The 22,195-nt window shown below is 35.4% G+C and overlaps 1 protein-coding gene across 3 annotated transcripts; it reads left to right on the top strand.

Annotated features, from left to right (window-relative positions):
- The first annotated feature begins 1,438 nt into the window (after window positions 1–1,438).
- On the top strand, window positions 1,439–21,781 carry LOC102219806 (structural maintenance of chromosomes flexible hinge domain-containing protein 1-like). 3 transcript variants are annotated; one of them, XM_023325880.1, is made up of 47 exons: window positions 1,441–1,750; window positions 2,677–2,752; window positions 2,833–2,988; window positions 3,087–3,169; window positions 3,528–3,661; window positions 3,782–3,896; window positions 4,189–4,308; window positions 4,393–4,556; window positions 4,645–4,738; window positions 4,830–5,037; window positions 5,112–5,235; window positions 6,106–6,283; window positions 6,376–6,579; window positions 6,666–6,779; window positions 7,629–7,738; window positions 7,918–8,000; window positions 8,127–8,237; window positions 9,890–9,964; window positions 10,066–10,185; window positions 10,272–10,413; window positions 10,500–10,602; window positions 10,894–10,966; window positions 11,207–11,346; window positions 11,430–11,555; window positions 11,635–11,859; window positions 11,959–12,104; window positions 13,096–13,181; window positions 13,269–13,387; window positions 13,971–14,132; window positions 14,499–14,627; window positions 14,746–14,822; window positions 15,702–15,859; window positions 15,949–16,058; window positions 16,144–16,205; window positions 16,445–16,532; window positions 17,182–17,313; window positions 17,467–17,622; window positions 17,696–17,822; window positions 18,506–18,625; window positions 18,840–18,925; window positions 19,022–19,141; window positions 19,212–19,393; window positions 20,042–20,166; window positions 20,354–20,424; window positions 20,505–20,673; window positions 21,089–21,244; window positions 21,319–21,781. In XM_023325880.1, exons 1-47 carry the CDS (start codon window positions 1,652–1,654, stop codon window positions 21,441–21,443), a joined length of 5,883 nt encoding a protein of 1,960 aa, XP_023181648.1. In that variant the 5' UTR covers window positions 1,441–1,651; the 3' UTR covers window positions 21,444–21,781. The 3 variants fall into 3 exon arrangements, with proteins under 3 accessions (XP_023181650.1, XP_023181648.1, XP_023181649.1); XM_023325881.1 differs by lacking the exon at window positions 8,127–8,237; XM_023325882.1 differs by lacking the exons at window positions 17,696–17,822; window positions 18,506–18,625; window positions 18,840–18,925; ... (5 more) ...; window positions 21,089–21,244; window positions 21,319–21,781 and having other exon boundaries at window positions 1,439–1,750; window positions 17,182–17,323; window positions 17,467–17,616.
- Window positions 21,782–22,195: the final 414 nt, after the last annotated feature.

Here is a 22,195-nt window from a genome sequence, read left to right as displayed (position 1 = left end):
ATGGCACAGAATACAGTTATTTTTCAGGAAAAAAAAGAAACCACAAGACAACTTACAAATATTCTTATTCCAACCAACATCATTTTCAATGTTTAGTGTACACAGCATTGTTTTTAATATATTTCTAGGTACCAAACTATGACAAGTTGTGAATACACTTTGATGATTAAAGCACAAGGCAAGAAACAATCCCAAGGTGTTGGAGCCCAGCAGCCTCGGTGTACAGTCTAAATGCATTCACACTGTAGTAAAAATGACATTGCCTTTGTAGTAATCAATGCACATTAAAGTTAGCAAGAAGTCAGTTAGTGAGGAAACATTTTAGTGTTGAAGTTTAAAGAAGCGGTTACATGTTTCACAGTCATATGAAATCATCTCGGTGGTTTCCAGGCAGCCAACAATTGGCTCTAATAAGCTAAAGTACCTCACTTATGGAAGTTGGTCCACATGGGAGGGCGAGCTCACAAAGACGTAGTGTTTTTATTTTTACAGCAAAAATGTACAAATGGCAGGAGAGAATGGGCCCCATTTCAACTGCCAAGAGATGAAATGTCCACTGATACTCCAAGATGGGATAAAAAATGATAAATCGGTGTAATGCTAACCTTACGTTACACTCAAAAAACAGCCCAATGCCACATCAGTTACTTTAAGACCACATTCAGGTGACAATCATTTATGAAGAAAAGAAATTAAATACTTGCATCCTCTTCTATCCCCTGCTAATAAAGATTAGAATAATTATTCAAAATGAAACAGCAATGAAAATTCAACTTGTATAAAATCTGAAACTTGGCCAAGAAGTTGATCAAAACGTCCCATGTTTCTTTAAAGCGACATGATAGGAGCAGACACTTCAGCCATGCGGGGCATGCTGCCAATCACGATTCCACACCCTTGATAGCAGATACTCCACCCCTGACATAAAATCCGAGCCACAGATTTATAGCAAGTAAAAAAATAAAAGTGCTTGAATGTGTAAAGAAAGATCAGAAATGAAAGATAAATCTGAAACAAACAGAAAAGTTGTTAAAATATAAAGATACAAGAAAAACCATAGATTTGGGCCATTGCTGTATTATTAACAAAAGGGAAAAGCTTGCAACCAAGTAAGATGCAAAATGGGAAGTGATCAATTTTGTCAGACAAGTAAGAATTTTTCTTGTTTTCAAGTTTGTCATTTCCTTGTACTAAACATGCTTCCCACTGATGTCTAACCAGCTGTGATCTCCTTCCTCTATCTTGTATGAGCCAAAGTCATTGCAGTCAGCTAAAGCTCCATGTTATTACAAAGCACAGAAAAGACTTGAAACCTACAGACAGCAGAAAGAAGAGCTTTCTGCACATCCCAGGTGGGTGTCTCTCAATTACAGTAGGTGTTTCTATGTTTAGTGGGTGGATTCTAACAGCAGAACTTTATTAACAACAATCTCTGAATCAGGAAATGGGCATTTCTTAATGGAGATACTACATGCTCGAAGCCAGATAGAAAATAGTTTAATCTCCACCGGGATTTGCTCAATAATATGCTTTGGAACAGAGTAGAGAATAAATAAGTTTTTATGTTTTCTTCAACTTTGCATTAAGGCCAATCTCTAAACATCACACAGTTTTACCGCTCTTGCAGTCTCAATGCAGTAAGGAAGACAAGATGATCCAAGTGAACGACTGCCGCTGTGAAAAGATCATCAAGAAAACTTTGAAAACCAGCGGTTTGGACTTCAAAGGCTTTTTTCAAGTTGTTCAAAAGGTAATAATAGTAATAATTATTTTGGGAGGAGCCATTTGCTAAAATATGAATGCAATTGAAAATCTCTTGAGGGGAATTGTAAGACTGACTTGGCACTTCTACTTACACTAGAATCATTTTGGTGTGAAATTACTATTTAACAGTTAAAAGAGCTTTTAATTCATTGTTTTAAGATCTGAACTCAGTATTTTTACGTTTTGGTTTTTTTTAAGAGAAATCGTTGATGCATGCAGATACTTGCCTTGGCGCCATTCTAGTAATTCAGGTCATGACAAGCTTGAACTGTGGCGTTTTTAGACAAACTCACAGTAAAGACATATAAAGTTTAAGTGTCACACTGTGTTTTCACCTTTTTCACCTTTTTAGAATATGGGTTTAAAAAAAGCTCTAACACTTTTAAACGTATATTTTATAAGTACTATTGTCAACTTTAAAAGAGTGATATTTGTTTTAATGCTAAATGTCAGCACTAAAATATTATAAGTATACACTTAGGGTAGCATTTTATGATAAATGCACATCAACAGTGAGAAAAGGAACAGAAAAAAAGTCCATAAATTCATTATTTATGATTTTTAGAATAATGAATTAGCATTTTAGAATCCTAATTATCTCACTGTCGAGGTGTACCTACAATGAAAATTACAGACCTCTCCATTCTTTATAAAATTGAAAACTTAAAATTTGCTGTGTATTTATATTCTCCACATATAACTCTTAAGTTAATATAAAAATTGCATGAATTACACAAAGTATTCTCCATGCATTTAAATAATAAAAGCAGGACTTTCTATCATGTTCCTGTTCCCTGAGTGAGCACCACTGACCTCAACCCAAATAAATGGCCAGGAGTTTTCATCCCCCATCAGTGTCTGTTCTCCAAAATTCTTTAACTGGATCTTATATCTTTTTTTTTGTCCCAACAGGAATTTTCTGTCCCTTCAAATGATTCATTTGTGTTGACCACAACTGACAGAATAATAGTGGATGCTAATAAATTTGGTAAGTAAACCTGTTCAAGTTTATGAAATGGAGGAAGACACTAATTAGAACATGGAATATTATTCTTTCACTCATTTCAGAAAAACTGAAAGATGGCACAACCCTCTATCTGCTGCGAAAAATGGACCAAGTCCTGCCAGCTTCAATCGAGGAAGAGATCAATTTTGTTCCTCACTACAACACACTGATTGAAAGTGGGACAAATGAGTACTTTATTGAGGGCCAGAAATCACTGCGTGGGTATTAATGTAGTCAAAGAGGTGCTCATAATTTGGGAACAGAAAATTCAGCTTATAACCTTAACCATTTAGTGGCTGTGTCTTTTTTTTTTCAGCCTGTGCTCTTGCTGAACTGGTGGACAATGCTCTTTCAGCCACAGCAAAAAACACTGAAGTCAAGAGTATAGAGATAAGGCTGGTTGGTTCTGCTTTTGACTTTTAGAATTTTACTATCTTCAAAGTTTTTGATATATGTTTTTAGGGTGCTAGATTAAAGCAGCGTCATGATTTTAAGCATTTATTCACAAAAATCTGGAATATTATGTATCAATTTTCCTTCCACCGCACAATTATGAATTACTTTGTAACCTCATCTAAAATCCCAACATGACACCCAATAGTGTGTGGTTATATTGAGACAAAATGTGTACATGTTTTGTATGAATGAAAACTTGCTAAGCACAATAAATTGTGTATTAACCAAAGTAGAAACCCCTGAATTCTGTTTTAATAATTCTGCATAACTTGTAGGGTTTTTTCCTTTCCTTTCTGGACAGATTTTCAACAAAGCATTTGGGAAACCTGCTGTCATTGTCTTGGATAATGGGTGTGGGATGACCTTCAAGCAGCTCAATAACTGGGCCGTTTACAGACTCTCTAAGTTCACAAGGGAAAACAGCACATTTGAAAGGTTGTATTTTTTGTTGTTGTTTTGAAAAACCTTCTTAAAAAATAAGCTTTTCATTAATCTGTTTAAGAACCCTGATATATTACTCATGTTTTATTTCATCTCATTTATGGTGGAATTTAGTGAAGGAGAGGAATATGTTCATCCTGATCCTGTACCTCGCAGTCTCAACAGCGACATTTCCTTTTTCGGAGTTGGAGGAAAACGAGCGGTTTTCCACATGGGGAATGCTGTCAGAGTAAGTCCATTAGCATTTTAAAGTCATTTCAGGTGAGGAGTTAGAGAAATTACTTCCATTTTTATATATTGAAACATACAAATGCATGTGAGGAAATACACTTTCCAAATAAATTACAAACTAGAAAGATTATTATATTAAATTTCCATTAAAAGAATTACAGATGTGGAAGTAACAATTATTTTGTTGTGGATTTTTATATAAAATGAATTGGAGTGAAAAGTTCTGTTTTCTTATTCAGAAAAAAAACACATGGCTAAGAAAAGAAGTATACATGTTTTACAATTAACAGATGATCAGCAGACCTACAGGCTCTCCAGATGTTCATGAGCTGGTTCTATCAAAGGACGAATTCCAGAAAAAGGAGCAGAACAAAGAGGACGTTTACAGAAGCAAAATTCTACACAGGATGGTGAGGGCTTTTACTTTTTCAAATTAAAAAAAATTTACTCTGGAAATGTTGAGGTGAACAGGACAACTTCTCCTTCTGTGGCAGCCTGGTGACTTCTCACACATAACTGATGATGAGCAATTTCTTCATACCATCATCGCTGAAGAAACTGGGAAAAAGAGCTTCACTGTGGTTGTGATCACAGGAATCTTTCAGGAGCACATCGATTACCTGAAAAATAACTTTAAGGAGTGGACCAGAGAGCTAGCGTGAGTTTACTCACCCACCTGATATAAAGTCTGTACAAGTCTAATGTGTGGGCCATGATCATAATCTTTCTTTTTTTATGGGTTTCAGTCACATTTATCATTACTACATTCATGGGGTCAATGGAAACTGCAAAACAGACATATCTCAAAAATCAGACAACCTCCCAAGAATTGACATTCTTGTAAGTTTGATCACAGTAATTCTTACCTGGTTTGACAACTTCTGTATGTCTTTAAAATATTTTAATGTTCCAGTTTCTTTAAATTCATCAGGTGACTTTGTGTGCTTCCAAAAACCCACAAAAGATTAATCTCAGACAAGTGGAAGACGACATGCAGACTCTATTCATAAATGCAGCCAAAGACACATTTGAGTTCAGGGCCACCACTCCAGACAACGGTATTGTGGAGGGTGTCCTTCGATATCATCCGTTCCTCTATGACAGAGAGACCTACCCTGAAAATCCATATGTCAATCAAGGTATCCACATGTAACGTGGTCGATAATTCACTTGAGGAAAACACATCTCAATAGGATATTGTTTTTTGTTTTAGCGCCTGGTGAGGATGATGATAATAATGAAAGGGAGTCTGGAGACACAGGTCAGGCAAGAGGAAGGAGGGACATTTTTGAGTGTTTCTGGAATGGACGGCTCATCCCTTACACCACCATTCCTGGGTGAGTTTTTATTTGTTATGGGAATCATTTTCATTTTTCAGACTATGTTTCTAAATAATTTCCACACTGGGGTATATACAGCAGTTTATTGACTTGTGGCTAAGAGGATTTTGATATTTGATTAACGTCATGACAACAGCTTCAGCAGAACAAAATGGATCACTTTACTTTGGTTCGGAATAAAAAACAATTATGAAATCATTCATAAAATCTAAACATGATCTTTAAAAAATTAGGAACAAATCATAAATGGACACAACAATAAGGACTTAGCATAATTAAATGACCATAATCTAATTCGGATTCAGGAAAGTTTAGGGTTTGCAAATGTTACAGGTTAAAGTTTTGCAGAAAATGAATTTGCAGTTTTCTCAGTTGTATTAAATAATCCTTTTATATAAATAATTAGTAAAAATTTTAAATTTTTGTCTATCAGTCTATAGCAAATACATGTTATCGGGATACAATACCATTACATTTTAAATATTTCTCACTGAGATATAAATCTATTTGAGATATAAATCAATCCACATTAGAGAACATATTATCTAGACACTGAAGAAAAATCCCAATGATCAAGAATGAAAATGTTAATTGAGCTTGATAGGTAAAATTATTCCATGGTAACACTGCAAGAATATATGCATTTTTTAATGATATATTTAATTAATTAATAGTCTACTTAACAGATTGTTTACACTTTTTATTCAGTATTTATTTATTTCATGGTACATTTATTTAATAACCTAGTGATTTATTTATTCATTTAATTTTGTCACTACTAACCCTCCATATTTGGGGATAAATGTATCAAGTTATTATTCTGTTTTTTTTTTATTCTTGTGTTTTTATTTTATTTTTGTGTTCCAGATTTGGCTGGTGCCAAAAGAAAGGCTCAAGATTACCAGCAGAGTGCTATAGCCGCTTTTCTGGGGTGCTTTTCACTGACGGCAAATTTCGCGTCAGTGCAACCAAGCTGAAATTCATGGAACTGGAGAAGCAGCTGGAGAAACCGGACACACATTTCACCCCTACATGTCCTATTCAGGCAACCATCTGCATTATTGTCATACTATTTCATAGCAGAAACATATTTTTACCATTCATTCAAGTGAACGATTGTTTCTGAATGTTTCACAGAAATCCCCAAGAAGAGGGGACATTCAGAAACAGTTTACACAGTGGCTTCAAAACTGTCACGAGATGCTCGACAAACAGGTGAAGTTTATTGACTACAAAGAAACTGTGACACGACCAGAAGTGGAGACCAAGAAAAAGCAACATCCCTGGGCAGTTTTCTCCTCTATCGAGCAACATGGCAGAAGATACAATGCAGGGGACATTGTAAGTGCTTCCTAAACTTCATAGAATAGTAATGTAAAGAATAGACTCATTTATGTTCTTCATTGTAACATTTTTTTTCCATGCAGGTAAAGTTTCAGAAGGCACCACAAAATATTTATGGTACCGTGTTAAGATTCTTTCTGTATGGAGAGCATAAAGGAGACGTGTTTGCCACAGGTGGAGAAGTGGAAATCAAACGTGTAAGGAAATAATCAACTCTTTTTATGAGACTTACTGACTGAAGTACACAGATGCACCCATCATGGATAGATATTTCGATTCAATGTTTATTTATGAGGTTTAAATAAACAAATGTCACGCTGAGCACATTGCAAGACAAAGAGATAACATAATGTAAAGAAACATATTTTTTTATCAATCCAGTCAGTCAGACAGATAAAATGCAGTCAAATTCATTTTACTGAAACTTTCCTTTCTAAGAAAACCATGCTGATAGAGGGGGAATTCATTGACCTTATTGCAATCCATCCTCCTGACAGCAGATGGCGTACTTCCCATCAACAAGAAAAACCTCCAACATGATCTTGTTCAGTATGAGTGGCCATTTGTTAAGACCAGGGGAAAACAGAGCAGATAAAAACAAAGAAGCAGTAGTCCACAAGTACTGAAATGTAACTTTTATTGAGAGAAAAACCAAAGAGAGCAGAAGAAGTAACATAATAATAACATAATGCGAGTGAGCGTGTGAGAGAGAATTGTCTTTTCACCTTATATTTTGTGGCATCCTTCATATCCTAATAGTTTGCCAAAATATTTTCTATTCCTCCTTCCACAGCTGGTTTAACTAAGTCAGTTGATTCAAAGTATTTTTCTGAAAGGATCTAAATTTAGGGGTTTGGAGTACATTCTACAGATAAATTTGATCGGACTAGTAAAATTATTTTTAATTTAATTTATGTGTATATGGAATAGTCCTCAACATGAACCTCAGCACAAAGAGAAATAATTCAGACAGTTTTGCAAATCGGTTTTCTGACTTGCTTGAACTTATTTTCAAGATGTTAACATTTTAAAAATCTAATTTATAGGAGCCTGAAGGACTTTATGAAGAGATCACCAAGGTCATACCCATTGCTAAGATCGACAGGACTGCCACAGATGAAAGCATCAAAAAACACATTGAGAATGAAAGGAAGAAGTAAGGCAAAAACTAGAGCAAATTTTACTTTTCCAAAGTGGATTTTTTTTGTATGGAATTTATTTTATTGAAACAAAAATGTATTTATGTTATTTCTTTATACTTTTTCTTGTCTTAATAGGGTGCAGCCTTCCCAAGTTCACAAAATTCTTCCTTAAAAAATAATTTCTTTTTTCCAGGCTCCCAGATTGCCTAAAAGTTGAATGGCCAGAGGGCAACGACTTGCTTGAAAATGCTGTCTTGCCTGCTGGCACGCCGATAGGTAAAATGTTGTGGTATCCGCATGCATGTTTTTTTTCCCCCGTAACATATTAAACAGAAAACATAATTTTTAATCTGTCCTAAAAAGTCATGTACGTTCATCTTCATTTGTGAAACTTCTTCTCAGGACCTATTAAAGTTGAAATTCTAAACAGTGATGGAGATTCCATCTCATCAAGGATTCAGACAGGGACCCACGTGATACAGCTGAATGTTTCACTCAAGGTGGTGTTTAATGGTAGGACTATGTGAATTTATAATAGAAAATAATATTCCATTTCACTACATTTGACGCTAAATCAGTTCCTTTATTAAAACAAAGTTTTCTATGCTGTAGAGCAGGCATGTCCAAAGTCCGGCCCGGGGGCCAATCACGGCCCGCGGTCAGATTTTATACGGCCCGGTTCGGTTCCAGCTTCGGTTTTATAATGTATTATTTATGGCCCGCCTGCACTGTGAAACAGAATAAATAAATCATAAAACTTGAAACTGTAATTCCTCCTTTCACCAAATGGTGGCAGCACCACTTTAATACTATCAGTCTGCCTCCGTGCAGCGAACCGCTCTCCACTCATTTCTGCCATGGCCACTGCAAAGAAAACAAGTTGACAGTGAGGGCCGCCGCTTTCAAGAGAGATGGGAATTATAATACTTCACTGAAAATCAAGGCAATTGTGCTTGTCTAATTTGTAATGAGACGGTTGCCTTGTTTAAGGATTTCAACGTAAAGAGACACTACCAGAGTAAACATGCTAACACATACAACAAGCTAACAGGAAGTGACCGTGCTGAAAAACTGAAGCAGCTCCAAGCTGCCCTGGCATCACAACAGCGATTTCTTTGGGCCTGGGTCAAAAGAAAATACCACCAAAGCAAGCTACGAAGTGGCCATGTTAATAGCTAAACATGGCAAACCTTCTACTGAAGATACATTTATCAAAGACTGTGTTATGAAAATGGTGGAGAACATTTTGCCCTGAGAAGAAGCAAGAATTTGGGAAAAATGTTTGCCTGGCAGTAACAGTGTGGCACTGAGAGTTGAGGACATGAAACTGAGTGTTTTGAACGGCAACGTCTGTCACTATCAGCAGTGAAGAGCCAAAAGAACATTTATGCACCTGGATTTATGGCACTTATTTTTATTAAACTCTTGAGTAAGATTTGGTTATGAACCTGTAGATATTGTAAATGACAAGAGCAAAATTCACTTGTTTTAAGATTTAATAATAACTGACAACTTTGCATTACTTATAACTCCTGTTTAAAATGTTCTTGAGGCAAAGATATTTTTAAACTCATGTAAATTTAAGGTATTTCATACAGTTTGTTCAATGTTATCTGACTCTCCAGATATGAAAGAAAGGCAGAATTTGGGTTTTTAGAGTTGTTCTCATTTGCCTGAGTGGCTTATATTTGTTTTTTTGTCATTTGAAAAATAAAGATAATTGTGACAATGAAAATTGTTTTATAACAGTGTGTATTTGCATGACACTTTTGTAGTTAAAAAATGTCCGAACAAACTATTGGCCCCCAGGCATCTTGACTTTATCAAATCTGGCCCTCTTTGCAAAAAGTTTGGACACCCCTGCTGTAGAGTTTTAAAAACAAAAAGCAGTGACAGTGCTGAGCCTTTAACTTTCCCTTAGCTCAGCTTGAATATCTTCAGTTTGTAAGTTCGGTTTTATACTTCTCTCTATGAAAGTGGGAACCCAAGTAATTTGAACAACTATAAGCCCTACAGGAGTGAGGGAGTAAGAGAAGGAGAGATGAGAGGAAAGGGAGAGAGGGATGGAGTTTTGTGAGAAAAAAAATTGTGAGAAGTGTGGTTATGTTAAGCTTTTTCTCTGTATCTTATTCAGAGAATAAACCATTGTTTGTTTTTATGCACAGGTGCTACAGAAGACGAGGTTCTTTTTCTTACTGCCCCCTATATCACTAAGAAAGGACATTTTTTCACAACAATTGGTTTGTTTGGTTTTTCAGTTTTATATTATTGATAACACAAGACACCAATTTTTATTATTTTTTTTTACTCAAAGATTACTAATGACTCCTGTGCTCTGCAGGAAACTTGCGCAGTTTGGGGAAGTACACACTGACTCTAAATGCTGTGTTAAATGACAACATTACCACGGTCTACGGTGGCAGAGAGCTTCCAAGATACAAGCAAGAGTTTAGAGTCAAAGGTAAAATTAATTTGTACTGCTAATTTATAAGAGACTAACTTTTGGTTTCCTTCAGATTTACATCTAAGTCATTTTTGTCCCTTTAGAGGGAATTGCAGAGAGCTTTTCTATTAAGGAGTTTAGTTCCTCTTTACGTGTGGGAGTGCCATTTGACATTCCTCTGCACATGAAAGACTGTTATGACCACCCAACAATACCTCCCAATTACAAACCTACTCTTCAAAGCAGGTGGGTCATTAATAAGTATTTTGTTTATTAGTACATTCAGTATTTATTTTTTTATTCTGTCACTTTGTCATCACTTCATCTTTTAGTGGTCTGGAACTGAGTTATGAGACGACAACTTACAGTGCGGTCTTGTTAACCATCCGAGGTGTCAAAGTCAAGGGAAAAGTCCCAAACTCTGCCTCAGTCAAGGTAATTACCTTGTTGGGTGGACCTCACTGCAATAAATTATCACACCCCAACACAGTGACGGTTCAAAAGGTTACAGAGAAAGAAAGGAATGTAATATCAGATGAGAAACAAGGAAAGTTACAAATGTGACTTTTTTCAAACTGACATCATTCCTGCAGTACTTACAATATTATCGCCATTGCATGTTTGTCTAATGTTGTGCATCCCAAGAAGACATAATCTGATGTGTTTAAACAATTGTCTCAGTTGTGTATTTTTTGGTAAAGTAATAATATTATATATTTTCTTCAGAATTATGACCTGAAAGTGACATTGCTTGGGCTTAAACATGATACGCAGACTGTGAAAATCTCTCTTCATCCTGGTAAGACTGCTTTTGCTAATAATTCATAGTCTTCTCCCTGCATTATGGATACTTCACCTTCTTTAGTCTTGCTACACTGTTTGTGTCCTTAGATAAAAACATCTTGCTCCATAAATAAAGGAAAAAGTAATTCTCAGAAACACATAATTCCCTGAGATTTCTGTTTGCACTCCCTGTATAGTGCTTTATCTTTTCTGTCAAAGAATGAATCAATGGTTCAATTGAATATTAAAATTTTAGGAAATCCCCATTCACTTCTTGTGAAGCCAAAAACAAACCCAGTGGAAGTGGAGAATGGAAACCCGGTGAGTTTTAAGATTGAAGTCCATGATGAGGCTGGGAACATCACTTGCATCCCCAGACTGAAAGTTCAGTGCCAGGTATGGACATATTCTGACAATCATAAAGGTTACAGAAATTCTTCAGCTTTAGATTTATGTTTGCTGTTTGTCTTGCTTTTCAGATTCCTGGGTTCCCTTTGGTGTTGATAGACTGCAGCGCAGGAAAAGCTGAGCTTGTGACAAAGCCTGTAAAGCAAAAAATTATCAATGGAGAGCCTCAAAAACTTAAAGCTAGATTTGAATTACCTGTAAGTTAAGGAGACAAATATTCCAGCAGTACACTCTCAGTTTCAGAGTATTTTCATCTTTTTCTCTGCTTTCTGTTAGAGTCAGAAGCAGGTTGCACCAGAGACTAGAGAGCTGATTGTTATGCCCAGCAAGCAGATCTCGCGGATGGAGCTTTTCTCCCAGGGCGAGGAAGAGCTGGTGTTGAAGAACAATGAAATGATAACGTGGAGAGCCGGAGCAGTGCTGAAAAAGTTGTTTTATAAGCTGTATGATGAGGCTGGAAGAGAGTCCCCAATTACTGCTGAAATTGCCTCCAATATTCAGGTGTGTTAATAGATTGCTTATATTGTTATTCTTAAGGCCACTTCTTTTTTGTGTCTTTCTGTGCCCTATTGTTGAATCTATGCTTTCTGTCTGTTTAAGGTCACATGGGGAACAGATTTTAATCAGAAAGATCTGATAAATGGCAGGCTACCAGATCTACAGATTCCCACCCATGTGGATGAAGAGCACTTCTACCAGGTCTCCTACCAGAAAAAGAAGAATGTGTCTTTCTGCTTCAAAATTGTGTAAGCTCAACTCTATGGTTGTGATGTTGTTTCTGAAAGAACTTCCAGGCTTTTACGAACCATATTGAGGAGAATGTAAGTTGATATTGTTCCTGCTAAGTGTATGTATATTTTAGAGAGTATTTTGGGGATGTTAAAGGAGGCGTATTATGCAAAATTCATATTTTGTACATTTTTGTACCTCCATTTGGGTCTCTACTGCTTCTACAAACAGGTCCAGTGCTTTAAAACCTCACCCAGCTTGTTTTTGGCAATAAGTTCCTGGTTTTTGGTGTCTGGAAAAGGAGCCATTTCAAAAACCTCTTAATCAGAAAGCAAAGCCCCTCACATAACAACTCCAGCCAAGCACCACCCTGCTCTACAATGGATGCTGGAAAAAAACAAGTGCTTTGTTGTTGACTTACCATCCAGAAACCATTTTCTTTAATATTGTTGGTTGTGCTGGAGGCTCTTCTCCTGCTAATTGTGCATCTGTTTGCAGCCATCTTCACATCCAAATGTAAATTTTGAGTTTGGGGCCTTGGCCAGCAGCAGCTCATTTTAATTTAAAATGACAAAAGTCCCTAAAACTCCTCATTCTGAAAGAGCTCAAAATATGTAGAACTGACCAGGCTAAATTTCATTATTTAAGAATGACTTTGTGCAAAAAATATAACTAACATGTTTTGTATAGTCTATGGACCTATCCTAACGTTCTCAAAGATTGTGTTTCCAACTTAGTTTTATTGAGCCTAAATTTATTTTTTATGATCAAGTTGTGAAGACCTGCTGAGGAATGTGTGCATTCCTATTAAATCAGAATCACACTGCCATTGCCAATTGGTGCATTCTCTTAATACTGAGAGTGTAATTAGCAGAGTATTCTTATAGTAGGTATTTGTTGCATTTATCAATTGGATGTGCCTACTTTGTACTTTTAAAATAGTCCAGCTTTTCCCCTAAATTTATGTTTGATTTTTTTTCAAATCTACATACTTATTTTGTTTTATAGACCCTGTCCTGATGAACCAGCAGAGCTAAAAGCAACTCTGCCTCAAAGCATTGTGAAACTTGGTGAAACCTTATCTGGAGACATCAGTAAGCTTAAACCTAATCATTTAAAAAAAATTAGATTTACAAAAATCTTCACTTTTTGTGACTTTATTTCTTTCTCCTTTCACACAGAGTTGGAACTTGTGGACCAGTATTTTAATGTAACCAAGAAGTTGACCTCCACCTGTGGGAAATCCTTTTCTGCAGAAGCTGAAGGTCTTGACAAATCAAGTATTGACTTCAAATGGAAAGTAAGAACACAGATGCTTGAATTAAAATTCAAACCTGGGTTTGAATTTTTACAGTTTTACAAAATTAAAGTAAACATATAGCCTTAATGGTACAATCGGAATCAAAATGCATTTTTTAAATGCTTGAGGTCATTTTTGTGGTGGAGAACCAAACTGAGCCCCACAACATGACCCTACCACTATCATGCTTGGCATAGTGTTCTTAGTGTTATATCTTTCTTACATTGCTCTCTCTCTCTTTATTTAATTTGTCCCTTAGTTATGTGTTTTTTGTTCTGTATGGCTGCATGGATGTCCTTATGGTTTAGCTACAATAAAATAGAAGGAAGCAGTTCACAAAGAGAACCAGATCAGATCAAAACATAATTCCAAGCCAGGTGGTTATAAAAATCACATAGAGTAGTCCTGGGCGTTAACAGGACTATTTTTGATAAAGGACTTCCTCTCAGTTATTCAGTCAACTGTTATAATGATGAATTTAAACAGATAAAGTATGTAATTTTTTTCTGAAATAACTGTCCTCAATCAATGTGTTAATATTTTCTGTAAATGTGACGTTAATAAAGCCCCTCACTGTTTTTAGGAGAGCTGCAGTTGTGTTGTGGCGATAGGAGTCCGTTTTGACTCAGGGTCTCCTGGACCCAGAGTGATTTGCTTCCGCTACAAAGATTATAAGAAAAATGTTGTCCTTGAAGTGACAGCAGGAGTTCCTTCCCAAATTAAACTGGTCAGCAGACTGGAGCAGGTAAAGAATTAGAAAAAAATGGTTAATAGTTTTTTGTTTTCTTTGAAAAAAATCTTCGCTTTTGATGTTGACTGAGCATGAGTGTAGTGAATTTCTGTCTGTTGCAGAAAACATTGAGATGTGCTTTTGTGTGTGAAGCGCCTTACTCTCCAGCCAACTTTAACTAACCACCTAGATTTTATGTTATAGCAGAACATCATCACATTTCTTTGTGTTGGTCCTACAATAAACTTGTGTCTGTCCAGGGTATGCCAAGACTTTCACCTGTTTACGGCTTAGATAAACAGCCTCCACCACAAGATTTTAAACAGAAAATGAGCAGCTATCACAAACGTATAACTATTTTGTTGTTTTTCTGTCACTTAGCCCTTGCAGGTTTTGAATGGTCATGATATTCCCACACCATTCCTTCTCCAGCTGTGTGATGAGTGGGGAAATCCTTCTCCAGACAAGAACATGCATGTTGAGATAAAACCTTCTCCTGTGACACTAAAAGTTAGTTTGAAAAGATGTTCTTAAAGACATTAAGCTATCTGCAGTAACTTAAACTGAAAATCCATAAATAGAGCGCTCTGCTGTTTTTAATCAATGTAATAAAATCTCTTTTTATCAGTTGACAACAGAGGTTTTACCTCCTGTGGACACAGAAGAGAAGACCTGTATCAAAGTTAATTGTGTAGAAGGATCAATGTAAGTCTTATAAACACATCTTAAACCACATTTGTTAACTTGTTTCAAATGCAGAAAAATCTAAACTTGTAGTATTTTCAAATCCTACTGGACTTTATAAATAGCAGATATGTTATATTAAGCTTGTGTCAGTACAAATATGGTATTCTAAATGATAAAGCTCTAACATTTAAACTAAACATTCAGTAACTGCTGAATAAACTGATATAAAAACTAGACTTTAATTTGAAATTCTGGCCTTTTTAAGTCAAGAAAATGATTCTGCTACTTTTATGTCGCTACTGGTTTCTTGTCATAATGTGTACATGCTTGCTTCCTCCTAGTGAGTTTTTGAATGATTTAGAAATGTATGTCTCTCCTTACAGACAAAACCTGATCTTACTATTACTACAGGTGTTAACGTTTCAAATTATTCACAAAACAGTTTCTGTGCTGCTGTCATTTCCAGAATCCCTGTCGTAAACTCCCAATGGGTTTTTTATAGTTCGAGGTGAAGGTGGAATTAAATGGAATGATTTAATTCCATTTAAATAAATCATTCATATTATAATGAATGATTTCATTGAATGATTTATATATATGTATATAAATCATTATATACATACATAAATGGATGTATTAAATGGTTTTAATACATCCATTTAATACATCCATTTAATACTGGATGTATTAAATCCAGTTTCCACTTGCAAACCCAGCTTTGATTACAAGCTGTGTCCATAATGAGCTCCTTGTCTTTAATAAAGACTGGTCATAACTTAATGTATTCTTCCTAAATATGTCAGATTATTTCATTAAAGTTTTCCCACACCTTTGAATTTGAATAGAATCACTGTTCATCACAAGTCCAACTGTTTTTACTTTTTTTTTGTCCACTAGAGGCTATTATGCCCTGGAGTTTAAAGGTTACATAAATGGTAAATCCATTGCTGGTCCATCAGTGAACCTCACTCTCCTCCCTGATCCCAACAAACCCGTTAGACTCTCAGTGGACTTTGACAAAAATGGCAAGTTTTTTGCTGGAGGCAAATTTCCAGGTTTGTATTTCTTAGTCCTTGGCAGTGTCTTTTTTTATTTGTTATTTTAACAGTGCAGGAAATTTAGGTGAGCTGTGTATATGTTTCAGTTTTCTCAGTGATAGTGATTTCTGAAAAAGGGAATCCGATGACAGCTTTTAAACGTGCAGATCTGTCCATGTTGCTATGGGAGGGACCACCATCAATGCGTCCTACAATGGTAAACGACTAGATATCATCAAAAGAGACTGTTCTCAGTGTGTCTAATATTAATTTAATATTGCTCTTCTTTCGCCCTCATGCAGGTCACTGATCTAAAATACAAAACACCTGTTGAAAATGAGAGGAAGGACTGTTATGAATTTAGGTGATGTACTTTACACATAATTTGTTTTTGACCTATGTTTTAATTGGTTTTCTTTCTTAATTGCCAAATTTGACAGTTGATACCTCTTATGTATTTACAATAAATCTGAAACTAGGACAATGATTTCAAAACAGGCAGTTTTCAGTATCAAGTAAGCTAAATAGTGAATCTAAAGTGTAAAAGAAATATCACAAAACTGTTCTATAAAGTGAGAAAATTGCATTTATGTTCTACTACAGAGAAGAAGACATCCCAACGTGTGTTGGGGAGTACACTGTAGAGTTTTCTCTACAAACCAACAAAAAAGAAGATCATCTTAGCTCTCAGGTTGGTTTGAACTTAATCAACAGTTTAAAGTCAAAAAGCGTAAATAGTTTGTCATCACATGCCTTAATCATTTTTATTGTGTTTGTTCTTGTATTTAAAGGGTTAGTTCAGGCTTTTGGGGGTTTTGTGACATTATCTGTAATAATAAGCCTTTTGAAAATTTAAAGCATCCAGCAGCGCTAAAGATGGCCTATTCTTAAGCTTTACAAATCTGACATTTGTTATAGAATCTCAATTGGGTGATCTGACAAATCAGTTAATGAGGTAGAGACACAGGAAATGTTTGATTCAAGGAAACACCTAGCGTAACCATTCTGCTGAAATCATTAATATCACTAGTCCCACTAATATGACCATTTTCAGTTCGAATTGATTTAAATTGTAAAAGTCAATCAAAGCCCAATATGTACATCCAACTTGGTGTTAGCTTCCATAACCCCAATTAATTTCGGTTTTAGCAGTTTCACAAGGAAATGACATTGATCTAATACAGATGAAGGAACACCAGAAATCTGAACTAACCCTTTAATACATTCAAGGCATGATCTGATCGCTCAAGGTTCACTTTAATAAATTTATTTTCAATTACATGTTTTAAAACTTCAGTTCAAATCCTTGGCTGACCTCTGGATTGTTTTCTGTCTCACAGATCAGTGTAACAGTTGTGGCCAATGAACCCATCAAACTAGAACCTGACTATCAACAACAAACTCCAGTTGTTTTCTACTGTACAGACATTGCCAATCGAATCTTGGTTGAAAACATGACTTTGAAGATAACAGTGAGCTCAAGTACTCTTATGGCTTCAGCTTTGCTTGTTGCACTTCACAACTTTGAATTTCTAACTTTCTTTAAAGCTGTATTTGTAATTTGCAACTGACAAATTGACAGCTGTGAGTTTGTTTGATTTTTTTATTTGATTTTTTTTCTCCAGGATCAGTTTGGAAATTCAGCCGGGCAGAACCTGAATGGAACTGTGTTCATCTCAATAAAGTGTCCTGAAGAAGAAAGAAACAGAAGCCTCCCTCTGTTTGATGGAAAAACTAACACCATTTCAATTAAGCTAAAAGAAGGAAGTGCCCTCATCAATGTGAGTAATATATGCTGGACAAATCATTTTTATAAGGTTGTTGTCATTATAAAAAGCTGCATATCATCCTTAGAGTTTAGCGATCATGGAGAACAGTCCTGGTGACAATGGAAGCAGATATATTCTCCACTTCAAGCCAGAAGTGACAAATCCTCCCACATCTCTGAGTCCCTTTGAACTGCCCTTCCACTTTTACAACGGTACGTTGTACAAACTGGCTTGTCTAAAACTGGTACATTCCTAACAATTTCTCATAATGTTATATAATAGTTATATGTAGTATATTATTAGCTTGCAAATAATAATAAATCTTGCTCTTATTTGTATAAAGAAACTAGATGCAAATAATGTTCACTTATCCAATCAAGAAAAAATTATTGGATAGGTTTAATAAATGTATTTCTTAAATACATTTATTAAACCTGATCAAATTAAAAGTTCAACACATTTAAGGTTATGACTAATCATTTCAAAAGCTTTTTTAATTCTTTCTAAAACAGTCAAATAAGATCATTTATATTTGATGGGCTTTGACATTCACATATATGTTTTGACACTCTTTTGACAAGTGTCTTTTGAAAAAGCACTTGTTAAGATCACAAAAATGTTTATAATATCCAGCCACCAAAATTATGTCCCTGATCCACGTTGGTGATGAAACGGTATCCACTATGAACTTTATCAGGTAATCACAGTTATAGTTACTTGAGATGAGAAATTCAAAACAAATACTCAGCTGGATTTAAAATGAAACCTGCTTTACTGCTCTAGACGTATAATGAAGCATGTCAATGCTCTTTTTTTTTTTTTTTTTTGCAAAAAACTGCTTTTGGTGTGTATATTCTTTGTCCTGAAGAATTTGGCCTTTCTGTTGATCTTTCAGATGCTGAGAACCAACAAAAAAAAATTCAACTGATGAAGAAGAAGGATGAACTGACTGAGGCTATTAAAGAATGCAATAAAAACTTTGATACAATTAGTAAAAAAAAGGATTTTCTTAAAAGTAAGTCATATTTGTAGTTTACTGTTTCACTATGTGGGCTACATGCTGAGCGTTGTTGCTTTGCCAGAAGGAGGTTCTGGTTTCAGATCTCGGCTTGGGATTGATTCTTAATTTTCTGAACTAAATTGTTGTCAGCATTCCTCCCAGCCCCATTTATCACTTTTGTTTCCAGTTTCTGTGTAGTTTACAGCTTAAGATACTCTTCTCACTCTAGAAAATGTCGAAGTCTCAACAAGGAAAGAAGTTTCTCTCAGAAATGAGCTGAATGAAAGAGGCATAAAAACAGAACACCGATTATCAGTACGTTTTGGAGTACTTTTACTTTTATTTTTCTCTTTAGGTTGCAGTCATTTATTATTTTTGAGGTGGCATTCATGTATTTTTTAACTTTTTCAGATTGAAGATAGTAAAAAATGCCTAGAGCAGAAGAAATCTGAAGTGGAAAGAATAGAGAAAACTCCAAGAAGAACCTTTTCCATTCATAGAGAATTCAGCAGGCCTGACGTTCTTGGAATGGTGACGAGAACTTTCAAAGCAGTATTCCTTTAGAGGTCCCTTTTTACAGGCTTTGTCTTGCTGATTGCAGGTTGGTGAACTGGCCTTTGTTGCTGATGAAGATGTTGCAAGGGTCATCTCTTGGCTCCTGCAGGGAGACATGGACTGTGTCATCACAACAACGACAGCAGCAGCTCAGAAACTCTATGAAGACACACAGGGCAATCAGCAGGTCATGGCCCTCGACAGTATTCTTGTGCAACAGCAAGACAGGTAGAACAATATTATGCAAAAAAATAAATAAATAAAATTTAATTTCTTGGAATAAACATTTTTGATTCATTGTAAGAGTTACATTTTGAGTCTTTTTAAAAGTTTTAGTAATATTTTACTATAATTATTTTTCCTGTGTGTTTACTGAATCATGTATATTCCTGTGAAGACAAACAGGGTATACATTAGCATCGCTTTTGCACTATTGCCACAAGGGGGAGACAAAGTCTGGAAAAAATACCAATTTCTGCAATCTGATATGCAACATTGTTGACAACTTTTATAAGTGGAACCAACAGTGAAGCTGTTTTGATTAATAAAACGCTGTATACATATTGTGACGAGCATCTGCTGCCTATTGTGGACAAAGTTGTTTTCTGATCTGCAATTATATTTGATAAAATAATATTGACAACAGAGCTTCAAATCAGTTACAGCAAAAATAATTTTTAGTTGATTTCTGGGAAAATCATGACCTGACCTGAAATGACTGGTTAAATCAAATCTAGAAATGTTTCTAAAATTGTTAAAGAGTCATCTTCTTGTGCCTTTTTTTGCAAAGTTGGCAACGAGGACCCATTATGCAATATTGCAAATTTATAATTTCTTCTTTTGGATTTCATTTTTATGATCTACCATGTCTTATAGACCCCTGCCACACATACAAAACCGTCAAGAACTTTTTAAACCTTCTGGAAACCCAACCTTTGCCAGGAAACACCTGATTTATCGTGACAAACAGCTGAGTTGCGATCGCAATAATCTGATAACAGGTGATTACTTTCTTCCTGATTCAAGTTTATGACCTCTGATGTTTTTTTTCAGTTTTTTCAACTTTGAGATTTTGCCCAGGTATCTCTGTTTGTTGTTTGTGTATTTTCCACATTACTCTCTCACTCCAGTAGGGTTTTGGGTAAACTGTCACATATCTGAAAGCTTCCCTCTTGTTTTCTTTGTCAGTGTTTAAGAACCTTCTTGGTGACACGATTGTGATGGATGACTTATTCTCTGCCACCAACTACAGAAAGGCAGTGAGTGATTTCAGCTGACAGGATTCTGCCATGTTAACCAGCAGGAGGTTGTTTAGCAGATAATGCATTGTCTTTTGCAGCTTGTGCACAAGTGTATACAGTGTCCCACCATATTGACCCGAACAGGGGAAAGAGTCAGTAACAAGGGCAAATTTGGAGGTGCACAGAATAGAGCGCCATCGATTGACCAGCTGAAAGTCTTTGGAGCTCCTCTACCAGACAGTTACGAAGAACTGAAGAAACAAATAGGTGACTTTTTCAGTCTCATGTTACAGCATTTTTATTCATCCTGTTGTTGAAATATTGTTTGGTTAAATTTAATATTTATTATTGTCATTAATTAATCAGTAAGGAACCTATTTGTCAATAGGTTCATCTTGTTTCTTCCATAGGACTTAGGAATAGCAGCTGCCAAGTGTTAATGCAGTCATTAATCCGACAATAGACTTCTCTGCATAAAATCTGGAGTTAAGCAGGACGTCACAGCTGAAATTGGCCAAAAACTGTCATAGATAGGAAATAGATAGATTTCTAGTAGCAAATCTAGAATAAAATGGCAGACAATGATGAGAATCAGGATTCTGCACTGGTTATATTAAGATACAGTTCTTCAAATGTGTTTGTGCATAGAACACTTATTTATTCATGTTTTTCTTCATGGTAGATGTGCTTCATCGGTACTGTGCAGCAGTGGGAGAAATAGAAAAAGCAGAAAAGGATCTTAATCACCATTGCCCAAAATGGGTGGATGAAATGCTCCAGGCAAAAATACAGATGAATGCGATGGATGAGGAACTAGAAAAGATTAACAAACAACTTGGTATGTCTTCCATTTGCTTTATTTATCTTATTTTGGAATTAATTTAAAATAGCAGGTTTCTGTTTTCTCTAAAGCATCAGTGCCAGTGAGAGGAGGAAAACGTGCTTCTGGAAACTCTGAGGAGTCACCTAGCATCGCTTCAAAACGTCAAAGAAAGAGATCCATGGATGAGCCAGGATCGTTTTCTGAAATGAACTAAAGTTTAACTTTGAATTTTAGTAAAAAGCATTTTTTTCCATCATACTGATGAGTTCTTAATTCCCTCCTTTTTTATGTTGTGATTTTTAAAAAAGTCAAAAATGATCACTGAATCAGCTTACAGAGGTATCTACTTATACTAGTGTTTGGACTTGTTTTGATGTAGGAGACACTGATACATATTTATTTTTCTGTGCCATCTGTTAAAAGTCCTTGATAGGTCATCTCTGTTTCTTTTTTATCTCTGAAATGTCAAGATTGGCAGCCAATTTTTATTTTGTGTTATTGTTTTATGTGTGTTAATGGGGCAATATTATGTAACATCTACTTTTTTTATATGTTTTTTATATGTTATAATGTTATTTCCTCATCAAAGAAATTGTAAATTACAAAGTCAAATTTATTTTAAGTCATATTTGATATATGTATCAGTTTTATAACAACTTATGTCAACATGTTGAATGTGCTGTGGACAATGTATGCCTGGAAAATACAAAATCGTGCCTCTTTAAATTTTAAATAATATATATTTTTAGTTCTTTAATAATTTAAAATACAATTTCAATACATCGGACACGACACGTTTCATGTGTTGATTTAAAAGATAATATTTAACTTAATCTCTGCCATGCCTACTTCTTGAAGGTCATTAATTATAATTCCTAAGCCTAAATTTAATTTTTCTTGTGAAATTGAGCAAGACTCATTTTACAAACAGACTGATTGCAGATGATTTACAGCTAATAAGGTCTA

Source organism: Xiphophorus maculatus, chromosome 21 (assembly GCF_002775205.1).
Source record: "Xiphophorus maculatus strain JP 163 A chromosome 21, X_maculatus-5.0-male, whole genome shotgun sequence".
NCBI classification, from domain to species: Eukaryota; Metazoa; Chordata; class Actinopteri; order Cyprinodontiformes; family Poeciliidae; genus Xiphophorus; species Xiphophorus maculatus.
This window is presented reverse-complemented; position numbering and strand designations above follow the sequence as displayed.

Excerpts from the sequence above, each read along its gene's own strand:
- LOC102219806 (XM_023325880.1), top strand. The coding sequence starts at position 1,652 with ATGATCCAAGTGAACGACTGCCGCTGTGAAAAGATCATCAAGAAAACT. Across the intron at positions 11,860-11,958 it reads AAATTGCCTCCAATATTCAG|GTCACATGGGGAACAGATTT; the intron begins GTGTGTTAATAG and ends TGTCTGTTTAAG. Across the intron at positions 17,314-17,466 it reads ACATGACTTTGAAGATAACA|GATCAGTTTGGAAATTCAGC; the intron begins GTGAGCTCAAGT and ends TTTTTTCTCCAG.